This window comes from Hemitrygon akajei, unplaced genomic scaffold (assembly GCF_048418815.1).
Source record: "Hemitrygon akajei unplaced genomic scaffold, sHemAka1.3 Scf000093, whole genome shotgun sequence".
NCBI classification, from domain to species: domain Eukaryota; kingdom Metazoa; phylum Chordata; class Chondrichthyes; order Myliobatiformes; family Dasyatidae; genus Hemitrygon; species Hemitrygon akajei.
The window spans coordinates 57,910-81,794 of record NW_027331979.1 but is presented as its reverse complement, the minus strand read 5'-3'; the positions used below and the strand labels follow the sequence as shown (position 1 = coordinate 81,794).

At 42.8% G+C, this 23,885-nt stretch overlaps 1 protein-coding gene across 1 annotated transcript; it reads right to left on the bottom strand.

Annotated features, from left to right (window-relative positions):
• Positions 1-3,261: 3,261 nt before the first annotated feature.
• LOC140722925 (uncharacterized) lies at positions 3,262-23,477 on the bottom strand. Its single transcript, XM_073037556.1, has 3 exons — positions 23,356-23,477; positions 22,335-22,504; positions 3,262-12,809 (listed from the first exon to the last, which is right to left on the bottom strand). Exon 3 carries the CDS (start codon positions 12,442-12,444, stop codon positions 9,121-9,123), a length of 3,324 nt encoding a protein of 1,107 aa, XP_072893657.1. The 5' UTR covers positions 12,445-12,809; positions 22,335-22,504; positions 23,356-23,477; the 3' UTR covers positions 3,262-9,120.
• Between the last annotated feature and the right edge of the window lie 408 nt (positions 23,478-23,885).

Below are 23,885 nucleotides of genomic sequence, written 5' to 3'. Positions count from 1 at the left end.
GGCAACGTCAGTGGCGATAATGCCCTCTCGGCTACTCCGCCTTCGCTATGGGGCATAAACAGTGATTGACATCGCCTCGGGCCAATGACTAAAGCACAGCGGAACTGGCGGGGTCTCGTGATCGGTAGCTCAGCCGTTGAACTGTTTCAGTGTGTGACGTCACCTGTGGGGGCGCGTTTATACTTAAAAACACCTAAATGTACGTTTCTTATGATTTCAGTGGGACAACAACATTAATCACGGGTTTCATCACTGAATCCGGTGTTGTGTGATGTAAATTCCCTTGTTATGTGCCTGGCTGTGCCGTGTTATTGGTGGAGTGAGCAGCGTGGTGGGTCACAACACCAGAATTGCCAGCGGGGTCATACACACAGTATACTAGTCAACAGAAAACCTCTGGTCCCTGCAGTCTTTGTCTCCTGGTAAACTCAACACCCTGACAATGTGGACCATAGACACCCCTTCCTCTTTAAACTCAGTTATTTATTCAGACAGCTGATTACTGAGCTGTACTATATTTGCTGGTCATTAAAATTCTCCCAGATTCGTTTGGATGGATTTGGTGTGGAGTTCGGGGGTGTCACAGTGAAAGGGCGGCAAAGCTGAACTCTCTCCGTTGTCCAAACAGTCTTTCCAGCTGAGGCAGCAATTCACAATTTACTTCCTCTGACATTTCATTCCTCTCACCTGCTTTTCACTTCTCCTTGGGTTCACTCCTCCGTCCCTTTCTCTTATTGTCTAATATCCTCTCCGATTAGATATTTTCCTTCTGCTCTTGAGATTTCCTTCCTACCGAGCTTCAAATGTCACCCTCGAGCGAGCCCTTTCCTCACCAGTCCCGTTTTTATTCAGATATTTTCCCCTTCCTTCTCAGTCCTGAAGAAGGATCTCAAATGGAAACGTCGACTCTTTTCGATAGATGCTACCTGACCTGCTGGGTTCTTTCAGCATTTTGTGAGTGTTGTTTTGGATTTCCAGCATCTGTAGACTTCCTCGGGTTTGTGATTGATTCCCCGTCATCACTCCGTCCACCAGAGGCGCTGCGGAGACCTCCGACAACCGGTGGCGATGTTAAGACATCCAACCGCTCGTGGCGCTGTGGCAACCTCCAAGCAACCTGCTGGACGCAGGCGCAGTGCCGACCCCAGTTGTCGCCATGGTTCTCCGGGGAGAAAATGGCTGATGTCGGGTTCGTGTAAACCGGGGGCCGGTTGCAGATAGAAGGGGTCAGGACCGAGCTCTGTCGGGCGGCTGGAGGCTTCGCCCTCTCCAATACCATAGCCGCTGTTTTAGCTTTGCTCCCGAGCCCGGGCTGTGAGATCAATTAGTTGTGGCTCCCAAAGTGGGGAAGGGGTTTGGGGATCTGTCTGTGTGGGTGGTAGAGGTAGGCGATTGGGGGGGGGGAGGTTAGGGTGGTGATGTGAGAAAGTGGGAGATCGGACGTTCCGTGACCCGGGTCAAATGAAGCAGGAGACAAGGGAGGATCTGGTCAATTGAATCGGACACTTTCGTGTCCTTTCAGGAGGCAACAATTCTTCTCTTTATATTAGTCACTGACTGGTCTTGCTGCTAACGTTATGTTTGTTACAAAGCCCCCGAGGTGGAAAGAGTTGTCACTGTCATGTGCAGAGTAGGAAGGGGCTGAGAGTGATGGGGGTAGTCAGTAACCTCTATATCAGAGAAGGACACGGATTTGTACAGCAGGGCAGAGAAGGGAGAATTAACCAGTGAAGCATGGTTAGGGGTGGAGGGGTACAGCAGCTGTCTGATACATCATTTTAATTGTTCAAAGGTTGAACTTCTAATTTTCTCCAAACTAAGACAAAGCATCACTTGGAAGAACCACTGTAACAGAGTGGGAGCCGACGTATCTTTCCACTTCAACAGAATGGCCTTCAATGTAACAAGCGCAATAACATGTTGGTCAGACAAAGAAATAGCTTGGATATTTTGAGGAATTATTCCAAAAAGTACAGTTAATTTGTTAGGATGTAAATTAATTTTAAGTGCTTTAGAAATTGTAGAAAAAAACTGACTTCCAGAACTGTTCCAGTGTAGAACAAGACCAAAACATATGTGTCAGTGTAACTGTCTCAGTTTTACATCTATCAGAATAACTATCAACATCAGGAAACATTTCAGACAATCTCTCCTTCATCAAATAGTAATGATGTACAACTTCAAATTGAGTCAGTGCATGACTAGCACAAATCGAAGAAGAGTTAACCAACTTCAGAATCCGTGTCCAGTCCTCCATCATAAAAGTCAAATTAAGTTCCAATCTTGTTTAATCTTAAAGGACACTTATCCCATTGTGATAGTAATTTATAAATTCTTCCAATTGAACCCTTCATCAAAGGGTTCATACTTGTAATAGTACCTAACAAGCCGGCATTCAATATGTAAGGAAAATTAGTTAAATGCTTTTATAAGAAATGTTTAACTTGAAGGTATTGTAAAAAGTGTGAGTACGAAAGAGAATATTTATCAACTAATTGTTCAAAAGGCATCAGTCTATCTTCTTTAAATAGATCCAAAAAAGAATTAATACCTTTATTCTCCAAAGTAAAAAAAATTGGATCACTCAAAAAATGTTTTAAAAAATTATAATAAATTAAACTACAAAGTTTAAATTTTTTAAGATTAAAAAATTACAGAACTGGAGCCAAATTTGTAAAGCATACTTAATCACAGGGTATAAATTTAAAATATCAACTTTACCTAATTGTATAGCTGATTGTAAAGCAGCTCCCAATAACGACGTTAAATAAAACTGTTTCACAGCTTTCAATTCCAAATCTACCCAAATTGGCCGTTCATTCTGATCAATCCAGTGTAACCAAAAGGACATATATTGCACATTAACAGCCCAGTAATATTCTTAAATGAGATGAAGTAAGACCTCCATCCTTTTTCAATTTTTGTAAGTGACATTTACTAATTCTTGGTCTTTTATCATTCCATATAAAAGATGAGATAATAGAATCAATCCGATCAAAAAAACATCTTCGTCAAAAAAACAGGGATATTCTGAAATAAATATAACAATTTTGGTAAAATCAGCATTTTGACTATATGGATGTGACCAACAAGTGAAATTGTAAGTGGGTTCCATCCACTAAATAAATACTTCATAGAATCTACTCAGGGAACAAAATTAGCTTTGTAAAGATCCTTTTTCTTTTAGAGATTATAACACATAAATATCTAAAAGAATCCATAATGTTGAAAGGAGTATTACCATATATAGAAACAGATTCATTTAAAGGAAACAATTCATTTTTATTAAAATTTATTTTATATCCTGAAAAATCTCCAAATTCATGAAATAAATTTAGCAAGGCAGGGAGATTCCTCGGGATTGGATACATAAACCAGAAAATCGTCAGCGTAGAGAAATCTCATTCACAAGAATCCCATGAATATCTTTAGCTTCATGAAGAGTGATACCAAGGGATTCTAATTTTAAGTTAAATACCAAAGGACTTAATAGACAACCTTGTCTTGTCCTCCGTGAAAGCTGAAAAGAGAGATCTACAATTATTAGTAATAACAAAGGCAATAGGAGTTTTATATATCATTCTAATCCAATTATTTAAATTAACACCAAAACCAAATTTCTCTAAAACATTAAATAAGTATTTCCATGCAATAAGCGATCGAACGCTTTTTCAGCATCGAAAGAGATGACACATTATAGAGTTTTAAAAGAAGATGGGTATATAATGTTAAATAATCTCCAAACATTTGAAAAGGAATAACGGCCGTTTATAAAGCCTGTTTGATCTTTAAAAATAACTTTACCCAAAAATTTCCCAACCAATTGGCCGTTATCTTTGACAGGATCTGAGTATCAACATTCAATAATGAAATAGGTCTATATGAGGCACAATCAGAAGGACCTTTATTCTTTTTAAGAATTAAAGCAATAGAAGTGTATTAAAAAGTAAAGTGTAAATCGCCTTTCACAAAAGAGTCCTTAAACATTTCCTACATATACTGAGACAGCAATTTTCCAATTTTTTAATAAAATTCTACAGGGTACCCATCAAGTCCAGGGGCCTTACCAGATGGCATTGAAAAAATAGCTTTATGAATTTTGGCTTTGGTAATTAGGGCATCAAGAGTTTTTTGATCCTTAAAAGAAATTCGAGGAAAAACAATCTCTCGTAAAAAAAATTCATTTTAGAAGAATCTACTGGAAATTTAGATTCATAAAAGTTCAGTATAAAAATCTTGAAAAATCTTATTAATATCTTCATATTCCCAAGTCAGGGTACCATCTTTCCTACAGATTTTCAAAATTTGCCTTTTGGCTCTGGCCGTTTTTAATTGAGATGCAAGCAGTTTGTTATTTTTATCTCAAGACATATAAAGTTGACTTTTTAGCTTAAGCAAATAGCCTTCAATAGGATGAGTTAATAATAAATTATATTGTGATTGAAGTTCCATCCTTGTTTAAATAAGTCAATATTAGGGGAAATCGCATACATATTATTGAAGTCTTTAACTTGTTTGGTAATCTTATCTAATTCTACTTTAGTCTGTTTTTTCAGGTTAGCAGAATAAGAAATGATCTGAGCACTTTAAAATGCTCTAAATGTATCCCATTTGATTCATTTAGATGTACCCCCTATAACATTAAAAAGAAAAAACATATTTTACCTGGTTTTCAATGAAGCTAACAAAGTCTGAATTCTGCAATGACGTCTGAGACAGGCGCCAAGGTGGGTGGGCAAGGATGGCATCTTCAAATTCGAAAGACAAACTGAAAGCTGCATGAGCAGATACAGCGATAGTGTCATATTCACAATTTAACACGAGGCAAGAAGTAAGGGTCAACTATAATATAATCGATCCTTGAATATTTTCTATAAACATGTGACAAAAAAGAATATTCTCTATCATCAGGGTGTAAATATCTGCATAATTCAATCAATCCAAAAATCTGTCAAAAAGGAATCAATAAGTAATGTGGAGTGATCTGGAAGTTGCTGGTTGGTTGAGCTCTTGTCAATCAAAGGATTTAAACAACAGTTAGGATCCCCGCCCATTATCAACATATATTAATTTAAATGAGGCAGTAAAGCAAATACATTTTTTTTAAAAAAGATCATCTAAGTTAGGACCGTACAAATTGACCAAAACAGCTTTTCTGTTACAAATTACTCCTTTAACAATTAAAAATCAACAAAAGAATCTGACTTAATGTCCTCTTGAACGAACGATATATTGGATTTAATAAAAATAGACACTCCCTTAGTTTTACTTTGAGAAGTGGAGTGAAATTGCAAACTCTTCCATGATCCAAAAAACCTATTTTGATCTCCCTCCTTGATATGCGTCTCCTGGGCAAAAATTGTATCAGGTTGAAATCGATTAATGATTTTATAAGACTTCTTTCATTTGATAGGATGATTCCAACCACGTACATTCTAACTTATTACATTAATCTGTTTAGATTCCATACTATAATTTTATTCTACTTTACACATGTGCCAAGCACATACCAATACGGGATGATCAAAAATGGTGGCGATGGAGAATACAACCACACAGAAAACACACATGCTCCGGAACCACCCAATGGGAAAAAAACCCTAATTCTATCCCCATCCCACTCCCCCCACAGCCCAGAAAAAGCAGGCACCCTATGATCGAAAACACAGCCAAGACTGCTCTGTCTGTCCGAAAAAAAAGATTAAAAAAGGTTCTCTATCCCTCCCCCAGTTAAAAAATGAAACCCACTGACCTTGTAAGAGGAACGACGAAGTCTCAACAAAGGAAAATGTTTACATTCCAGCATCTACAAACTATCCTATGTTTATATTTAATCTTTTTTTAAACAAAGAGGAAACCAAAAAATTGTTATCTCTTAAAAAGAAAAAACAGCTCCATCTTAAACTTAACATTAAATCCCCTAAAAAAGCTTTAAATTCAGTTATAAGATGCAATAATATTCATTATATAAAAACATTTTAATATATTGAAAAGAATTTAAAAAATAAGCAGTTATTAAAATCTAAAACATATTACCTAGAGAAACCAAGCATAGTGTTTAATAACAGATCAACACAATCTTTAAAACTAATAGTATACAAATAATTGAAACCTCCGCTAAGTATATATAAGAGAAGGAAATAGCCCCATTAGTAGGAAAAACCACCAGTTAGTTAATTAAGAAAAAAACACAAAAAATATCAAACCAGATATTAGGTTAAAGGAGTAAGTCCTTTTATGTTCTTTTTTTCCGTCGAATGTCCAAATAACCATTTAAACAGTCATACCTGAACCATAAATCTCTTACCAAAAAAAACAATGATATGCAATAATAAACAAGTTCCCTAATCTTCTTTTAATAGTGTTACTTATTCAGGCAACAATAAATATAGATGAGTTAGACAAGGGTTTTTATAACAAATAACACGTTTATTAAACACTGAAAACAAACCCCCTCAAAAGTAAACAAACTCAAACATGACCCGAACCCAGCTGCTGTGCGGCTGTTTAAACAGTTCTTAATAGCGTTGCAGTCCAAACAGTCTTTAAAGCGGTATTGAAAAAAAAAACAGTTGTTTAAAGCGGTATGCCGAAAGTTCAAAAGCTCACGGTACTTTTAAAAGGAGAGACTTTTTAAAGCGATGTAAATTCTCTTCCACGTCGATGTCCTTCGATTCCCCCGGCGTCGAACTTTCCCACGTCGAATTTTATTAAATATAACGGTTTAAAGGTACTGACCTTCCTTCCACACTATTCTCAATCTCCCGCTATTTCCAGCGGAGACTAACACGAGAATAGTCAACGAAATCCTTCCGAATGAGGATCAAACAAGGTCGAAATCAATCCACCGTCGAAAATCGATTCTCCTCGATCTCCATCTTCCAAACTTTTCTTCACTCTCCATCAGCAAAGAAACCGTTGGCTATGACCTTTTAAACTTTAGGCATTATATAAAACTTCATTTTTAACTAAACTAAGTCATGACATTAAATCACGCAGTGACATGAAGTCATCTTGGCAAATCCAGCCACGAACTGCCCCACCTAACAGGGTGGGTCATCCTTTTATACCCTGTAAAAAAAAACCTGTCACATGACCTCTACTGGCGGGAAAATGACATCACTCCACCATCACAAGACCATTACATCAAGTCCAGTATAACTTCAACCCCAGTCACGTGACAAGGGTACCACTGTCACGTGTCACGGGTACGTAACAATAGTCTCTCAATGAAATGACCAAGTAGCCTTCATAAATCTTCTTTCCGAAATGCTATTATGCAGATAATATGCCAGACAGATCAATCGGCGGTCGCAGCAGGTATAGTTTAAACAAACGGCAGTGCAACTTTAGGATCACAAAATGTACGAGGAGGAGAATCAGGAGGAAAAACTTTAATTCTTGTTGGGTGATGCAAAGAAGGAAACAATTTCTTATCATATGCCTGTTTCATTACCAGAGCAAATTTTAATCTTTGTTCCATTACCTCCTTAGGAAAATCTTCATAAAAACCGAGCTCAGATGTCTCAAATCTAAAAACTTTGTTTTCTTGCCTGTCACATTATTTGACCTTTAATCCTAAAATAATGAGAACAAACCAGAACAGCCCTTGGTTTATTTGGATCTTGAGATCTTGAAGTAAAAGTTCTGTGTGCTCTTTCTATAGTAGGCGGCTGTGATAATATAGAAGGAAATAAGGTATGAAAAAGCTTACCAATGTAAGCAGTTAAATCTCCATTTTCAACTCCTTCCTGCAGCCCAACAATTTGTGTATTCCTTCGGCGAGACCTAGTTTCCAGGTATATAATCTTACTTCGATATCATTCCAAACGAGTTTTACTTTATTTTACTTTCAAGCAATTTTTGCTTAATTATCTTCAATTCCTCTTTGTGTGTAGTGACTTGAGCTTCCAGATCCTTAAGTTTTCCCAGAAATGACATCATTTCATTACTATTCTTTTCAAGTTAGTCTTTAAATGAGCTGTGTCCAAGCCATATCTTCAGCCCACAATGGCATTTCATCCGATCCTTCCTTTTGCATCTTTCCTTTCCCGTTGCCTTTATCACTAGGTTCAGACAAGTATTTCCCACTCCTCAAAGATATATGGTTCCCCTTCAAGAATCAGCAACTGAAGATATTAAATTCGGTTTAAACTAGGGGGAAAGGGACAAAACTAGGAGCAGCTCAGAAACTGCTGTTACTCCATTCACAGACAGGCGCAGCCTCCAGGAGCTATTCAAATCTTGATTGCACAATCCATCTGCCAAAACTACTTGAGCCAAAGCCTCCAAGCTCCACTTCTTCACTGGCCACACTCCACCCCAGCCAATATTAAACTCCAGTCCCATTAAAGGTGAATATGCAGTAGAAGAAACTCCTCCCATGCCCAGAAATTGATGTGGTGAGCAGCAGCAATAATTGCAGAGTTTAGCACTGATAGTCACTCTCAAAATAGCTTTAGCAACAGTGATGGATAAATATCCAGCATGCAGCTTATTGAAACTTTCTCCCCAGTGTGAACCCGGTAGTGTGTCACAAGTGTAACATGCTGTGAGATTTCACTGCTAACGTAATGGTCTCTCTGTTATGTTTCACTGCTGAGCTAATGGTCTCTCTGCAGCAGCAATGTTTAGCTTATGACTGGAAATAACAGGGTTTTGGAGTGCCTAGCTATCGAATGGGAGAGATATTGTTCTTTCCTGTGAGTCTGGAAGGTAGATTTTCACGGTCTTTTGCCAGGGAGAGATGAGAAGACACGAATGGAGAGAAAGGGCCCTTTTACTTTTCTTTGTTTCTTTTACTAATCCTATAGTCAAAGTAAGAATTAAATAGCTCAATTGTTTAATCGCATATTGTGTACCATTTGTTATTTTTGGGGTATTGATTTGGAACAGGGGACACAACATGCAGCATTCACACAAACGAGATTGCTTAGGTTTGGCCAAGCTCAGGGGCTATCACCCCCTATATTAAGTTGTTAGCTGAAGCAAGAGTTACATAAGGTTAAATGACTGAGTGAATCGCTCCCCACATTCACAGCAGGTGAACGGCCTCTCCCCACTGTGAACTCAATGATGCACATTTGGTTGATTTTGCTGACAGAATTACTTCCCAAAGTCTCAGCAGCTGATCGGCCTCTCTCCTGTGTGAACTTGATTGTGTGTCTGTAGATGAGATGACTGAGTCAATCCCTTCCCACACACTGAGCAGGTAAACGGCCTCTCTCCAGTGTGAACTCGCTGATGTACCTTCAGTTTAGATGACTGAGTGAATCCCTTCCCACAGTCTGAGCAGGTGAACGGCCACTCGCCAGTGTGAACTGACTGGTGGCTCAGTAGGTGAGATGATATAGTGAATGCCTTCCCACACACTGAGCAGGTGAATGGCCTCTCTCCAGTGTGAACTCGCTGATGTACCTTCAGTTCAGATGACTGAGTGAATCCCTTCCCACAGTCTGAGCAGCTGAACGGCCTCTCTCCAGTGTGAACTCGCTGATGTACCTTCAATTGGGATGAAGAAGTGAATCCCTTCCCACAGTCTGAGCAGGTGAATGGCCTCTCTCCAGTGTGAACTCGCTGATGTACCTTCAGTTTAGATGACTGAGTGAATCCCTTCCCACAGTCTGAGCAGGTGAACGGCCACTCGCCAGTGTGAACTGACTGGTGGCTCAGTAGGTGAGATGATATAGTGAATGCCTTCCCACACACTGAGCAGGTGAATGGCCTCTCTCCAGTGTGAACTCGCTGATGTACCTTCAGTTCAGATGACTGAGTGAATCCCTTCCCACAGTCTGAGCAGCTGAACGGCCTCTCTCCAGTGTGAACTCGCTGATGTACCTTCAATTGGGATGAAGAAGTGAATCCCTTCCCACAGTCTGAGCAGGTGAATGGCCTCTCTCCAGTGTGAACTCGCTGATGTACCTTCAGTTCAGATGACTGAGTGAATCCCTTCCCACAGTCTGAGCAGCTGAACGGCCTCTCTCCAGTGTGAACTCGCTGATGTACCTTCAATTGGGATGAAGAAGTGAATCCCTTCCCACAGTCTGAGCAGGTGAATGGCCTCTCTCCAGTGTGAACTCGCTGATGTACCTTCAATTTAGATGATCGAGTGAATCCCTTCCCACAGTCTGAGCAGGTGAATGGCCTCTCTCCAGTGTGAACTCGCTGATGTACCTTCAGTTGGGATGAGTAAGTGAATCCCATCCCACAGTCTGAGCAGGTGAATGGCCTCTCTCCAGTGTGAACTCGCTGATGTACCTTCAGTTGGGATGAGCAAGTGAATCCCTTCCCACAGTCTGAGCAGGTGAACGGCCGCTCGCCAGTGTGAACTGACTGGTGGCTCAGTAGGTGAGATGATTTAGTGAATCCCTTCCCACACACTGAGCAGGTGAATGGCCTCTCTCCAGTGTGAACTCGCTGATGTACCTTCAGTTCAGATGACTGAGTGAATCCCTTCCCACAGTCTGAGCAGCTGAACGGCCTCTCTCCAGTGTGAACTCGCTGATGTACCTTCAATTGGGATGAAGAAGTGAATCCCTTCCCACAGTCTGAGCAGGTGAATGGCCTCTCTCCAGTGTGAACTCTCTGATGTACCTTCAGTTGGGATGAGCAAATGAATCCCTTCCCACAGTCTGAGCAGGTGAACGGCAGCTCGCCAGTGTGAACTGACTGGTGTCTCAGTAGGTGAAATGATTTACTGAATCCCTTCCCACACACTGAGCAGGTGAATGGCCTCTCTCCAGTGTGAACTCGCTGATGTACCTTCAGTTGAGATGAGCAAGTGAATCCCTTCCCACAGTCCGAGCAGGTGAATAGCCTCTCCCCAGTGTGAACTCGCTGATGTACCTTCAGTTTGGACGAAGAAGTGAATCCCTTCTCACAGACTGAGCAGGTGAACGGCCTCTCTCCAGTGTGAACTCGCTGATGTACCATCAGTTTGGACGAAGAAGTGAATCCCTTCTCACAGACTGAGCAGGTGAACGGCCTCTCTCCAGTGTGAACTCGCTGATGCACCTTCAGTTGGGATGAGTAAGTGAATCCCTTCCCACAGTCTGAGCAGGTGAATGGCCTCTCTCCAGTGTGAACTCGCTGATGTACCTTCAGTTGAGATGACTGAGTGAATCCCTTCCCACACTCTGAACAGGTGAACGGTCTCTCCCCAGTGTGAATTCTCCGATGTACCTTCAGTTGAGATGAGCAAGTGAATCCCTTCCCACAGTCCGAGCAGGTGAATAGCCTCTCCCCAGTGTGAACTCGCTGATGTACCTTCAGTTTGGACGAAGAAGTGAATCCCTTCTCACAGACTGAGCAGGTGAACGGCCTCTCTCCAGTGTGAACTCGCTGATGCACCTTCAGTTGGGATGAGTAAGTGAATCCCTTCCCACAGTCTGAACAGGTGAACGGCCTCTCCGCAGTGTGAACTCGCTGATGTACCTTCAGTTGGGACGAAGAAATGAATCCCTTCCCACAGACTGAGCAGGTGAACGGCCACTCCCTAGTGTGAACTTGCTGATGTACCTTCAGTTTAGATGACTGAGTGAATCCCTTCCCACAGTCTGAGCAGGTGAACGGCCGCTCGCCAGTGTGAACTGACTGGTGGCTCAGTAGGTGAGATGATTTAGTGAATCCCTTCCCACAGACTGAGCAGGTGAACGGCCTCTCTCCAGTGTGAACTCGCTGATGTACCTTCAGTTGGGATGAGTAAGTGAATCCCTTCCCACAGTCCAAGCAGGTGAACGGCCTCTCCCCAGTGTGAACTCGCTGATGTACCTTCAGTTGGGATGATTTAGTGAATCCCTTACCACATTCTGAGCAGGTGAACTGCCTCTCTCCAGTGTGAACTCGCTGATGTATCTTCAGTTTAGATGAGCAAGTGAATCCCTTCCCACAGACTGAGCAGGTGAATGGCCTCTCTCCAGTGTGAACTCGCTGATGTATCTTCAGTTTAGATGAGCAAGTGAATCCCTTCCCACAGTCTGAGCAGGTGAACGGCCGCTCGCCAGTGTGAACTGACTGGTGTCTCAGTAGGTGAGATGATTTAGTGAATCCCTTCCCACAGACTGAGCAGGTGAACGGCCTCTCTCCAGTGTGAACTCGCTGATGTACCTTCAGTTGGGATGAGTAAGTGAATCCCTTCCCACAGTCCAAGCAGGTGAATGGCCTCTCCCCAGTGTGAACTCGCTGATGTACCTTCAGTTGGGATGAAGAAGTGAATCCCTTACCACATTCTGAGCAGGTGAACTGCCTCTCTCCAGTGTGAACTCGCTGATGTATCTTCAGTTTAGATGAGCAAGTGAATCCCTTCCCACAGTCTGAGCAGGTGAACGGCCGCTCGCCAGTGTGAACTGACTGGTGTCTCAGTAGGTGAGATGATTTAGTGAATCCCTTCCCACAGTCTGAGCAGGTGAACGGCCTCTCTCCAGTCTGAACTTGCTGGTGTGCCATTTGGTCAGATGATCGAGTGAATCATTCCCCACAAATTCAGCAAATGACCAGCCTCTGCCCAGTGTGAACTGACTGGTGTGTCCACAAGTGGGATAACTGACTGAATCCCTTCTCACACTTACAACAGGTGAATGGCCTTGTCCAGTGTGAACTTGCTGATGTACCTTCAGTTGAAATGACCGAGTGAATCCGTTCCCACTGTCTGAGCAGGTGAATGCGTTCCCCCATGTAAAATGACGGGCACGCCAGTTGGTCTGATGATCGAGTGAATCCCTTGCTCCACTTCTTAAATATCTGGACAGAGACAGCAAAACTGGTGTGTTGTGTTTGAGATTCCCATTGACAAATTCCTTGTCATATTTAACCTGTAAAAAGATTTACAAAATCGATCAATGAGTGTGGGACAACATTTCAGATGAGATCACTTGAGTTGGCAAGGTGTGAGCTGACATCACACTGTTACAGTGAAGTTCAACCCAAGTTGGAGAGAGAAATCATCTTCTAACGGGGCACAGTGCTGGTATCTGGAATGACCATCAAACTCTCTGATGCTCTTCCTGTCTCTATAACATAGGGGCAGTTCTGCCATCTCCAACCTGTGATCTGGCTCAGTTGTCTCTCTCCATTGGTATTATTCCCTGTTCCCAATGAGCTGAATGGGTGCCTGGTCCCACAGGAACTGAAACAGTCTCTACGCACCCATCACTCTCTGTGTAAAAAAAACTTACCCCTGACATCCCCTCGGTATCTACTTCAAAGCACCTTAAAACTATGCCCCCTTGTGTTAGTCATTTCAGCCCTGGGAAAGAAACCTCTGACTATCCACACGATCAATGCCCCTCATCATCTTATCCACCTAACAAAAAGGCTCTAAACATAAACAAGGAAATTATACATTGCTTTGAGGGTTTATTAGAAGTCTACAAAACTATGAGGAAAACGATAGGTTAAATGCCAGCAGCTCTTTCCACTGAGGTTGGGTGGGATGAGAACCAGAGCTCTGGGTAAGTGGGGAAGGTGAAAATTTAACGAGAGCATGTGGAAAAGCCCTTCACTGAAATGGTCGCGAGAGTGTGGAATGAGATGCCAGCACAATGAATGTGAGCTCGGTTTCACCATTTAAAAGAAGTTTGCATGGGAGTCTGGATGGTAGGGGTATGGAGGGCGATGGTCCCAGTGCAGGTAGATGCATCAGACAGCTTAAATGTTTTTTTTGGCAATGACTATCTGGGCCAAATAACCTGTTTCTGTGTTGAACTTCTCCATGTTTCTATGATGGAGAAGCTGGTCTAACTTGCTTCGAAGGGAAAACAAGTAGGAGTGACAGTGGAACAGCAATGGCTGGAGTTTCTGGGAGCAACTCGGGAGCTGAGTTATCGATACTTACGAAAGAAGTGGAAGCATTGGAAAGGCAGGAGGACACAACCATGGCTGAAATGAGAAGCCAAACAGAGGGCAAACAAAAGAGCAAAAACTATTGGGAAGCTTTTAGGAACCAACAGAAGATGACTAAAAAAAAAGTCAGATGAGATCAGGAATTGGAATGATGATTAATGAGTCAGTCGTTAATGAGTCTTGGCAGCACCCAACAGTCTGAGGCATTTAGAGGAACAAAATATCCGGGGCCTCAATATCTCTTGAGAACCAAGGTTCCCTGCACCAGTTACCTTTCAACTTTTATTTTGGCAGGCACATACAAACTCTACACCCTCAAAATTTCACTTCTGAAGGCCTCCCACTTACCAAGTACTCCTTTGCCAGAAAACAGCCTGTCCCAAACCACACTTGTCAGATCCTTTCTGATAACATCAAAATTGACCTTTCTCCAATTGAGAATCTCAACCCGTGGTCCAGACCTCTCTTTTCATATTTACTTTCAATTTCATGGCATTATGATCACTAACTTTTGTCACCAGCCGTGGATCATTTCCTAACAGCTTATTGCACACTTATACATCCGGAATTCTAGGTACTGATTAAGGGCACATTTGACAAACTCTACCCCATCTATTCCTTTCACAGTATGGGAGTCCCAGTCAATATATGGAAAGTTAAAATCACTTACTAAAACCTTTGTTTCTTGGCATGGTCTGCAATCTCTCTACAAATTTGTTCCTCTGAATCGCTCAGACTGTTGGGTGCAATCAAGTCCCAATAATGGCTAGAATATCATAATTCCCTGTCCTCAGCTCATCTGGAATCTGGACAGAAGGAATGGAGGCAGGCTAACCCCTATTGACATCAATGGATCTGGGGTTGAGAGGGTGAACAACTTTAAGTTCCATGGCACAAACGTCACCAAAGATCTCACATGGTCTGCATATACTGGCTGTGTTGTGAAAAAAGCACAGCGCCTCTTTCACCTCAGATGGTTGAAGAAGTTTGGGATGGGAATCCAAATCCTAAGGACTTTCTACAGGAACACAATTGAGAGCATCCTGACTGGCTGCATCACTGCCTGGTATGGGAACTGTACTTTTCTGAATTGCAAGAACCTTTACTGTAGAGGGAAGAATGGATTAAATTAAATACCAGCAAATTCTGGAAGCAAACATCACACGGTCTGTATAGTGGGAAGTGAGAATTCCCAGTTGCTTGTGTTCGAAGGTGTGTTAAAAGTTAGCGAGGAGTTAAGAGGTGGTGAGGTGAATATTATTATTGAAGGAAAAGGGAAAAGTATAGTTCCTAAATTGAATGAAGAAAATTTAAAGTCTGGATTGATGTCAGAAGCAGCAACCAGGCTACAGAGACAAAGGCTTAGTGCCTGCGAATCAATTACAGGTTGAGTTGGAATGTAAAGGTGCCCCACACGCTATTGTTATTCAAGAGTGTGGTGTGAAAAGGCAGAATTCGAAATGCTGTTTGAACAAAGAGGGATCGTTTGCAGATCTTAAATTGAGAACTAATAGCATGAAGGGTCCTGAAGAGAAAACTAGCAACTTGCTTAAAATTAAAGAATTGTGTGCAAATTCGGAAAATGGTCTAAGTTTGGAACACATTGTTGATAAAATAACTCATTTGAAAGGAACCTATGAAAACCTATTCCACACTGGTGCACAAGCTCACCACGTGGGAGTTAACTGGAAACGGGGCGATGGTTGACGGGCTGCCATTTTAAATAGCAGGATCCGGTTTTAAGGGATTTCGTCAAAGCATGTGAATAATAAAGACAACCCCCATGGAAGATTGACTGTTAAGTTTGAAAAGTACAATAAAGATGAGTATTTGCATGAACTTTTGTAGTATACACTACAGAATTTGTAGTAGCACCATCCAGAGACAGAGAAGCAGTTTCAGTGACAGGTTACTGTCGATGCAATGCTCCTCAGACAGGATGAAGAGGTCAATACTCCCCAATGCCATTAGGCTTTACAATTCAACTGCCAGGACTTAAGAACTCTTTTTAAAGCTATTATTAATGTTTTTTTGAGTTAGTGATTTAGATGCATATCATATTATATTATTACTGAGTTAAGTATTGTATGTAATGAGTTTTTGCTACAACAAGTGTATGGGACATTGGAAAAAATGTTGAATTTCCCCATGGGGATGAATAAAGTATCTATCTATCTATCTATCTATCTATCTATCTACACGTAAGATAAGATCACAACTCTGTAGTTTTTGTTTGCTGGAGAAAAGGAAAATAAAAATAGGTAGTTATTAAATTGGAGTCTGATGCTACAAGACTTTAGTAAGGTACAAGATGTTAAGATATTAAAGGAAGTGACAATGTAATTGTTAACTGTTTAGATGCTGAATTGAATGTATGACTGTATCACTGTAGTGAAAAAAAACTCTTTTGTATTGTGTTAGATTCTGAAATCCTGTAAGACTCTGTATTAATTCATTTTTACCGATGGTAAAAAAGCTTTGAAGGGGGTGTTACGAATGTGCCACAACTCTGGTTGGTACAAAGTACAAAATACAAAATACAAAAAGTAGCCCCCTCCTTTTTGAGAATCGCAAGATCGCTATTAATTCGGGTCTGAGACCCAGGAAATGAGAGAGAGACGTCCAGAATACACAGGGTTTGGAATCTGTCCTGGCCTCAGCAAGACAGAATCACTGATAACGGCCATTGTCAATTGGAAACAGAATTGTGTATTGAGTACTGTACTATTCATTGAAGCCCTCAGGGAATGACCAGAGTGGGCTGGTTGAGGGATTGCATCATCCCAACCTGATTGACATCTGAGACCCCGTGAGTAAGGATAAAAGAGGATCTGGGGAACAACCCCTTTAGACGCACCAGGAGAAACGTATGAGACCGGTGGGGACTTGTGTGTGTGTCCATCCTTGCCTGGAACATAGTGATATAGTGGAACAAGCCAATGGTACTTTGAAAGATAAGTTGGCAAAACTTACACAAGAAACTAGTACTACTTGTTGGTGTAACCAGAATGAGAGTGCACCCTATCAAGTGGGAAATAGCAACTGTACCGAGAATCAAACATGATACCCTTGAACAACTAAATGGAACTTATTGTGTTTGTGGAAACGGGGCCTATCCCTGGCTGCCGGGAGAAAGAACAGGGCAGCGGCATGGAACCACACCCTACCAGACGGGTTCTCGAGGGGGGACGAGGGTTGGAGTGGTTGTTGCTACTTGGCCGACCTTGTGCCACACTTGAGGATCCTGGCTCAGCCTCAGGATCACCCCATTGGAACAGGCAACGAAGGGGTATAACGGAATCTGAGAGATTATGGATGATTGCCTCTCCCTCCTATGGGGTAGCCAGAAATTCCAGGGAAATAATTAATTTAGCAGCTGCTCTAGAAGAACTGGCCAATAATACAGCTGGAGCACTGACTGACACTCAAGCACAGGTAACTGATAGATAGATAGATAGATAGATACTTTATTCATCCCCATGGGGAAATTCAACTTTTTTTTCCAATGTCCCATACACTTGTTGTAGCAAAACTAATTACATACAATACTTAACTCAGTAAAAAATATGATATGCATCTAAATCACTATCTCAAAAAGCATTAATAATAGCTTTTAAAAAGTTCTTAAGTCCTGGCGGTAGAATTGTAAAGCCTAATGGCATTGGGGAGTATTGACCTCTTCATCCTGTCTGAGGAGCATTGTATCGATAGTAACCTGTCGCTGAAACTGCTTCTCTGTCTCTGGATGGTGCTATGTAGAGGATGTTCAGAGTTATCATAATTGACCGTAGCCTACTCAGCGCCCTTCGCTCAGCTACCAATGTTAAACTCTCCAGTACTTTGCCCACGACAGAGCCCGCCTTCCTTACCAGCTTATTAAGACGTGAGGCATCCCTCTTCTTAATGCTTCCTCCCCAACACGCCACAACAAAGAAGAGGGCGCTCTCCACAACTGACCTATAGAACATCTTCAGCATCTCGCTACAGACATTGAATGACGCCAACCTTCTTAGGAAGTACAGTCGACTCTGTGCCTTCCTGCACAAGGCATCTGTGTTGGCAGTCCAGTCTAGCTTCTCGTCTAACTGTACTCCCAGATACTTTCAATTCGATTGATGATTTCAATTCGCCAAACAGTGCGACAGAATCGGATGGCCCAAGTCTTTATATTAGCAGAAAAAGGAGGGACCTGTGCTATCATAGGTAAGGAATGCTGTACTTATATCCCTGACGAATCGTCCAATATTACTGACTTGTCTAAACACATAACCCAAGAGATTCAGAAAATTCAAGATGTTGGCAGTAAGCTCCACCATTTTGGGACTAGTAAGGCAGGGGAGGGTGGTCCTGACCCTTCAATATATTTGGGGACTTCTGGAGGTTGTTTTTGCATTTTGGAAGTCTGATTGTATTAATTTTGATTATTGTCTGTATCCTACAGTGCCTCAGGCCATGTCTCGTATCATGTAGTAGAAGCGACAATCTGTTCTGAAAGGTTATCCTGCAATAATAAAAAGGAGGAATGATGAAGTTTTAAGGGTATTGGGAGATGTAAGAAATTATTCTTGGACTCTTGTAAATAATCGGTTAAAATTAAGTGCAAACTTATGTGTGCTCTGTTCTGGATAGTGTGCAAATTTCTGTTTTGTCCTTCACTGAAGAATCTGCTTGCAGCTTGTTTAGATTAACGACTCACAGATGTCTTTTGGGAACATTATGTGGAGTTGAGTTCTCATGAGACACGAAATGAACTGAGTTCCCTCCTTTCTCTAATGAAGGAGAATAACTGTTAAGGATTGGACAGAACATTCATTTCTAATTAAAACCCTGATTTAGTGGACTCTCTAATCTAAGAAATTAAGTTTTGTTCCGACAGACTTGTTGGGAGTACCGGTTGAACTAAAGTGCTCTTTGTTTCCTAGTTCTATAAACTGTAATGCTTCTGCATGTTACACAGAGGTTCGTCACGAGCCGCCAGAGGGAGAGGAATTCTGTCTCTCTGATGCTTGGCTCCGAGCTTCTCACCGGCTGAGTTTGAACAAATAAACTGGTCATAAGGATAAAGTAAAGAACTGCTTGTGGTGTGGTTATTGGTCCAGCAAATTTAAGTTACACCATAAAAAAGTATCTCATCCGGATACATCACACCTTTGTGTGGCTACTCTCTTCTGTTGACTTCAAGAAATAGCAGAGAACTGTGGACTTCGCTGAGCACGTCATGGAAACAAGCCTCCCCTCCATGGACTCGCTCTATACTTCCTGCTGCCTCAGTAAATCAGGCAACAGAATTAAAGATTCCCAGAACTCCAGACCAGACATTCTCAATTCTCAACCACCCGTCGGGTCGAAGATAAATGAAAACACAAAAACAGAAAATGTACCACCAGGCCTAGGGACATTTTCCATTCTGCTGTTATAAGCAAACTGATTATTCCTCAGGAATTCCTCAGCTTCCTTCTTGCATTAATAGGGATATATACCTTGAAACATTGGCTGCACTTCGGCAAGTTTTAACAGTGGAATGGAGTGAATGAAAAAATGCCCGCCCACAATGAGAGGACGTGACACTGGATCTCACTCCCTTGTCTGAACGGAATAAAGATTAAACTGCACAACCACGAGAATAACCCACATATGTAAGGTACCACACACATGATGTTAGACCCCGGTGTAGCAAACCCATGCATGACATCAGGCATGTGGGGGGGGGGGGAGGGAAGGGGGGGGATAGGATTTTTGGTTCCATGGCTCTCTTCCAGGGAAGGTGGGACCTGTACAGAAGGGACCACAAGGAGAGAGAAGGTTCTTTGGAAACTGAAGATCTGAAGGCAGATAAGTCACCTGCACCAGATGGTTTACACACACAGTTCTGAAAGAGGTGGCGGGAGAGATTGTGGAGGCATTACTAATGATCCTTCAAGAATCACTAAATTCAGGAATGGTTCTGAAAGACTGGAACATTGCAAAAGCCACTCCACTCTTCAAGAAGGGAGAGAGGGAGAAGAAAGGAAACTATAGGCCACTTAGACTGACAGTGGTTTGAAAGATGTTGGAGTTGATTGTTAAGGATGTGAGTTTGGGGTACTTGGAGGCACAAGATAAAACAGGCCAGAGTCAGCATTGTTTCCGCAAGGGAAAATCTTGCCCGATGAATTTGGTGGAATGCTTTGAGAAATAATAAGCAGGGTAGACAAATGAGAGTTTGTTGATATTTTGCACTTGGATTTTCAGACCTTTTAACAGGGGTGCCAAACTCATTTTAGTTCACGGGCCGGATTGAGCAAAATGCAGCTTCATGCGGGCCGGATCAGTCGGTCGCGTGCGAACGCAGCTTTCGTTGCATCCGTTTTTTTCAGCCTGCTGTCATGCATCTCAGTCTCTGCTATAACTACAAAGTGTTTCACTTTATAAATTCCGTTTCTTATGAAGAAGACTGCCGAATAAACACTAAAAACCCTGAAAACCTGGTACCTGAATAAACTCAGCATTAGCTATATCATATGCCATAGGCGCTTCGATTACTGGGGCCAGCTTTAATAGTAATTAGATATTATCTCGCGGGCCAAAGATAATTCCACTGCGGGCCGGATTTGGCTCGCGGGCCTTGAGTTTGACATATATGTTTTACAAGGTACCACACACGAGGCTCCTTAACGAGCTCTGAGCCTGGTTGGGCGGCGATGAGGAAGGAGCTGATCTCGGGTTTACATTGTTATGTGTGATGAGAAAACCATGGGGAGATGTGGTCCAGAGTTGGCCCCCGTGAACTATGCTGCTAACGAGAAGGAGGGATAAAGATGGGGAGAGGCGCCATGCTGCACATGCTGATAATGAGAGAGACATAGAGAGAGATTTAAAATTATGGCTTCTTCGCTGATTGTTGACTTTACTCCCAAGGACTTTGCCTGCTTGAGTGAATCCTTGCTGACACAGCAGAGTGATGCCAGATGCCTGCTGAGACAGGAGGGAGTGGCCCAGTTTGATGGACATGATCAGCTGATGGATGGCTGGAACTCCAGCTGGGGAGATAAAAGACGAGTCTGCTGAGACACAGGCAGACACGCCACTGGACACTGAATGAGTGTTCTGCACCCACAGGAAGGTGGGGGCTTGGAGGATCGATTCGGGGGAATCGGTCCAAAGCTCACAGTGTGTGAAGGCAGGCCGGTAGGGGCTTGTGTGTGTGTCTGTCCTCGCCTGGGTGACAAGTCCAGCACTGAAGAACGGTCTAGCCGGGAACGGAAGGGTCATAATCGATGACCACAACAGGTCAAAGGAACAAGAAGACAACGGAAGGTTTGCCTGCTGATTCCGCTCATCTCTCGTTCGCTCTCTCTCTCTCTCCAACGTCACAACAGCAACTACCTCAACCCAAACTGAACTGAACTCTGCATTATCTTAAGACTATTCATTTACCCCTTGACTACGATAGAGCTTGGTTTTGGTTCTTATTCCTACACTTCTGTATTTATCATTGCTAACCTGTCGTATATGTATATTTGCATTTTGGATACTGTATTACTTAGTTTACTAATAAACACCTTTAGTTACAGTACCACCAGACTCCAACGTATCATTCCATTTCTGCTGGTTTGGTTACCCGGTTACAGGTTACGTGACGACCTAAATCGAAGGTCGGTTGCAGGGGGGGAAAGGGTTGGGATGGAGACACAAGGCTGGACAATCTGGGCCTGGAAAGTAGGATCAGTTAGTTGTGTTTCCACAGCAGTGAGAGTGGATGTTGGTGACATGAATCTGTTTGTGTGTACGGGTGTGGGGTAAATGGTGGGAAAGTTGTGGGGCTACTGGCTGGTGGAGGGAGGTTGGGGATGTGGGTTATCGGACAAAGTGTGACCCGGGAGGATGGTTCCGAGGGCAGATTACACTGTGAGCAAACGAGGATCTGGTCCATTGCATCAGACAGCTTTCATGAAGCAACAAATCTCTCTTTATGTTAATCACTGTCTAATTCTGCTGCTACCATTGTGTTTGTCACAGAGCCTAGAGTCTGGGAACAGCTCGATGGTAGGAAGCAGATGGTGATGATGGGAGGCTGTTTACTGGAGGCAAGGCCCGTGTCTCCTGGAGCTCCCCAGGGTAACACCCATTGCTACTTGTCATCTATGTAATTAATATTGTTGAGAATGTACAGGGTATGGGTAGTGAGTTTGCAGCAAGTAATTGCAAACAATTACTTCTTTTTGCAAGATAATAAATATAAACACCCCTCTTTCCCTCTCCACACTCAGAACCAACCAAAAGCTACTTCAGAAGATGCAAGCTCTTCAAATGAGCAAACACTGAGGGAATGTGTGTGAGTTTAAAGAGCCGTGCTACTGACAGCACATTAGCAGATCTGGAGTGATTGCAACTGGGTCTGATAGAGGCATAACTGGTATTTCTGGGCACATTCAGCTCACTCCAATTATTCCCTACCTTCCTTTGTACAGTTATGTGATGCCTAAAGGACCAGTGTTTGAGTAAATGAGACTCACCAAACTTTCTCCTGACTGAATCAATGGAAACTAAAAGTCAGAAGGGTTTCTCTCCAGTTGGTTCTCTCAGTCCTCGGGCTGGTTCACGTGTTGCTGTTCCCTCGTCTTCAGTTGTGGTTTGCTTCCAGTTGTGTGCTTTTCTTCCAATAAATCTCTCACCGCAGGTCTAACTTTAACATGAGAGATAACGAACCATGTTAACAATACAAAGGAGAACAAAATATTTCTGCTCCCTGAACTCTAAACATTGAAGACAAATATAACGATCTCAGTGAACAAATCTGTCCCTGACACGTCAAAAAACCTGATATGGGATAGGAAGGAGTCATCATTCAGTCATTGTTAGACATAAGATGTAGGGACAGAATTAGGTGATTCGATCCATCGAGTCTGCTCCACCACTCAACCATGGCTGAGATTTATTCCAACACCATATTCCTGCCTTCCTGCTGTAACTGTGAAGTGACTTAGCAATCATGAGTATATTAATCTCTGTCATAAATATACCCAAATGGCAGCCTCAACCAACCTCTGTGGCAACAAATTCCACAAATCAGTCATCTTTTGGCTGAAGAAATTTTTCTCATCTCAGTTTTAAAGGGAAGCATCTTTACTCTGACACTGTGCTGTCAATCGCAAACTTTCCATGTCCACTGTATCCAGGCTTTTCAGCATTCGGTAGGTTTACTTCACCATACATCCCTCCACTTCCCCCACCATCCCGCATCACCATTCATCCGGAGACAGTGGGCACACACCACGTGACCGTGCGTCACAAAGCGGAGGGCGGAGCACATCTGCGGCGCACAGCCTCACGTGACCTATTCGCGGGACGTCCGTTTCAATTCTGTGGAAATAGACAGCCTGGGCTCCTGGTTTGGATCGCTCAATGCAGATTCAGTGAAGCCGACACATTTCTGACGAGCCCAGATAACTGGGTACTAAATGAGAAATTGGCCCTCGGTTCGGAGCTCACGGCCAATATCGGATCTCCCCACTCGGGATCGCTGTCAGTACTCACCGATGGGAAAGTGATATCTTCGGCCCGCAGACAGTGATCCCGACCCTCGGCTCCCCACCCAGGAGGTGGGAACCCTTTGCCGATCCCGGAGCTGATGTACTTCAGCGCTGTGAAAGCGAGCACACCGCCCGCCTGTAGACTGTGAGCATGCGCGAAGTAATTGTTGCATCATCCGGAGGGCGGGGCCTCGTACACAGACGCCAAGATCCTGCCCATCTGCGGTTAAATGGGAGGGGCAGACGATATCACGTGACCGGTGGGGGTCTCCCACCCCCAGACAAAGATCCAGCTACCCCTCATTCTGTAAAGAAGCAAACTTGTCGTTCACATCGCCTCTCACCCTAAATGTGTCAGACATTTCAACCCGCAGGAAAATTATATCGTCTGTTCACTGTATCTACTCCTCTCGTAATCTTATAAATGTCCATCCAGTCTCACCCCAGCCTGCGCCGCTCTGGAGAAAACAACACAAGTTTGTCCAACCTCTCGTTATAGCTCATGCCCTCTAATCCAGGCAATATCCTGGTAAA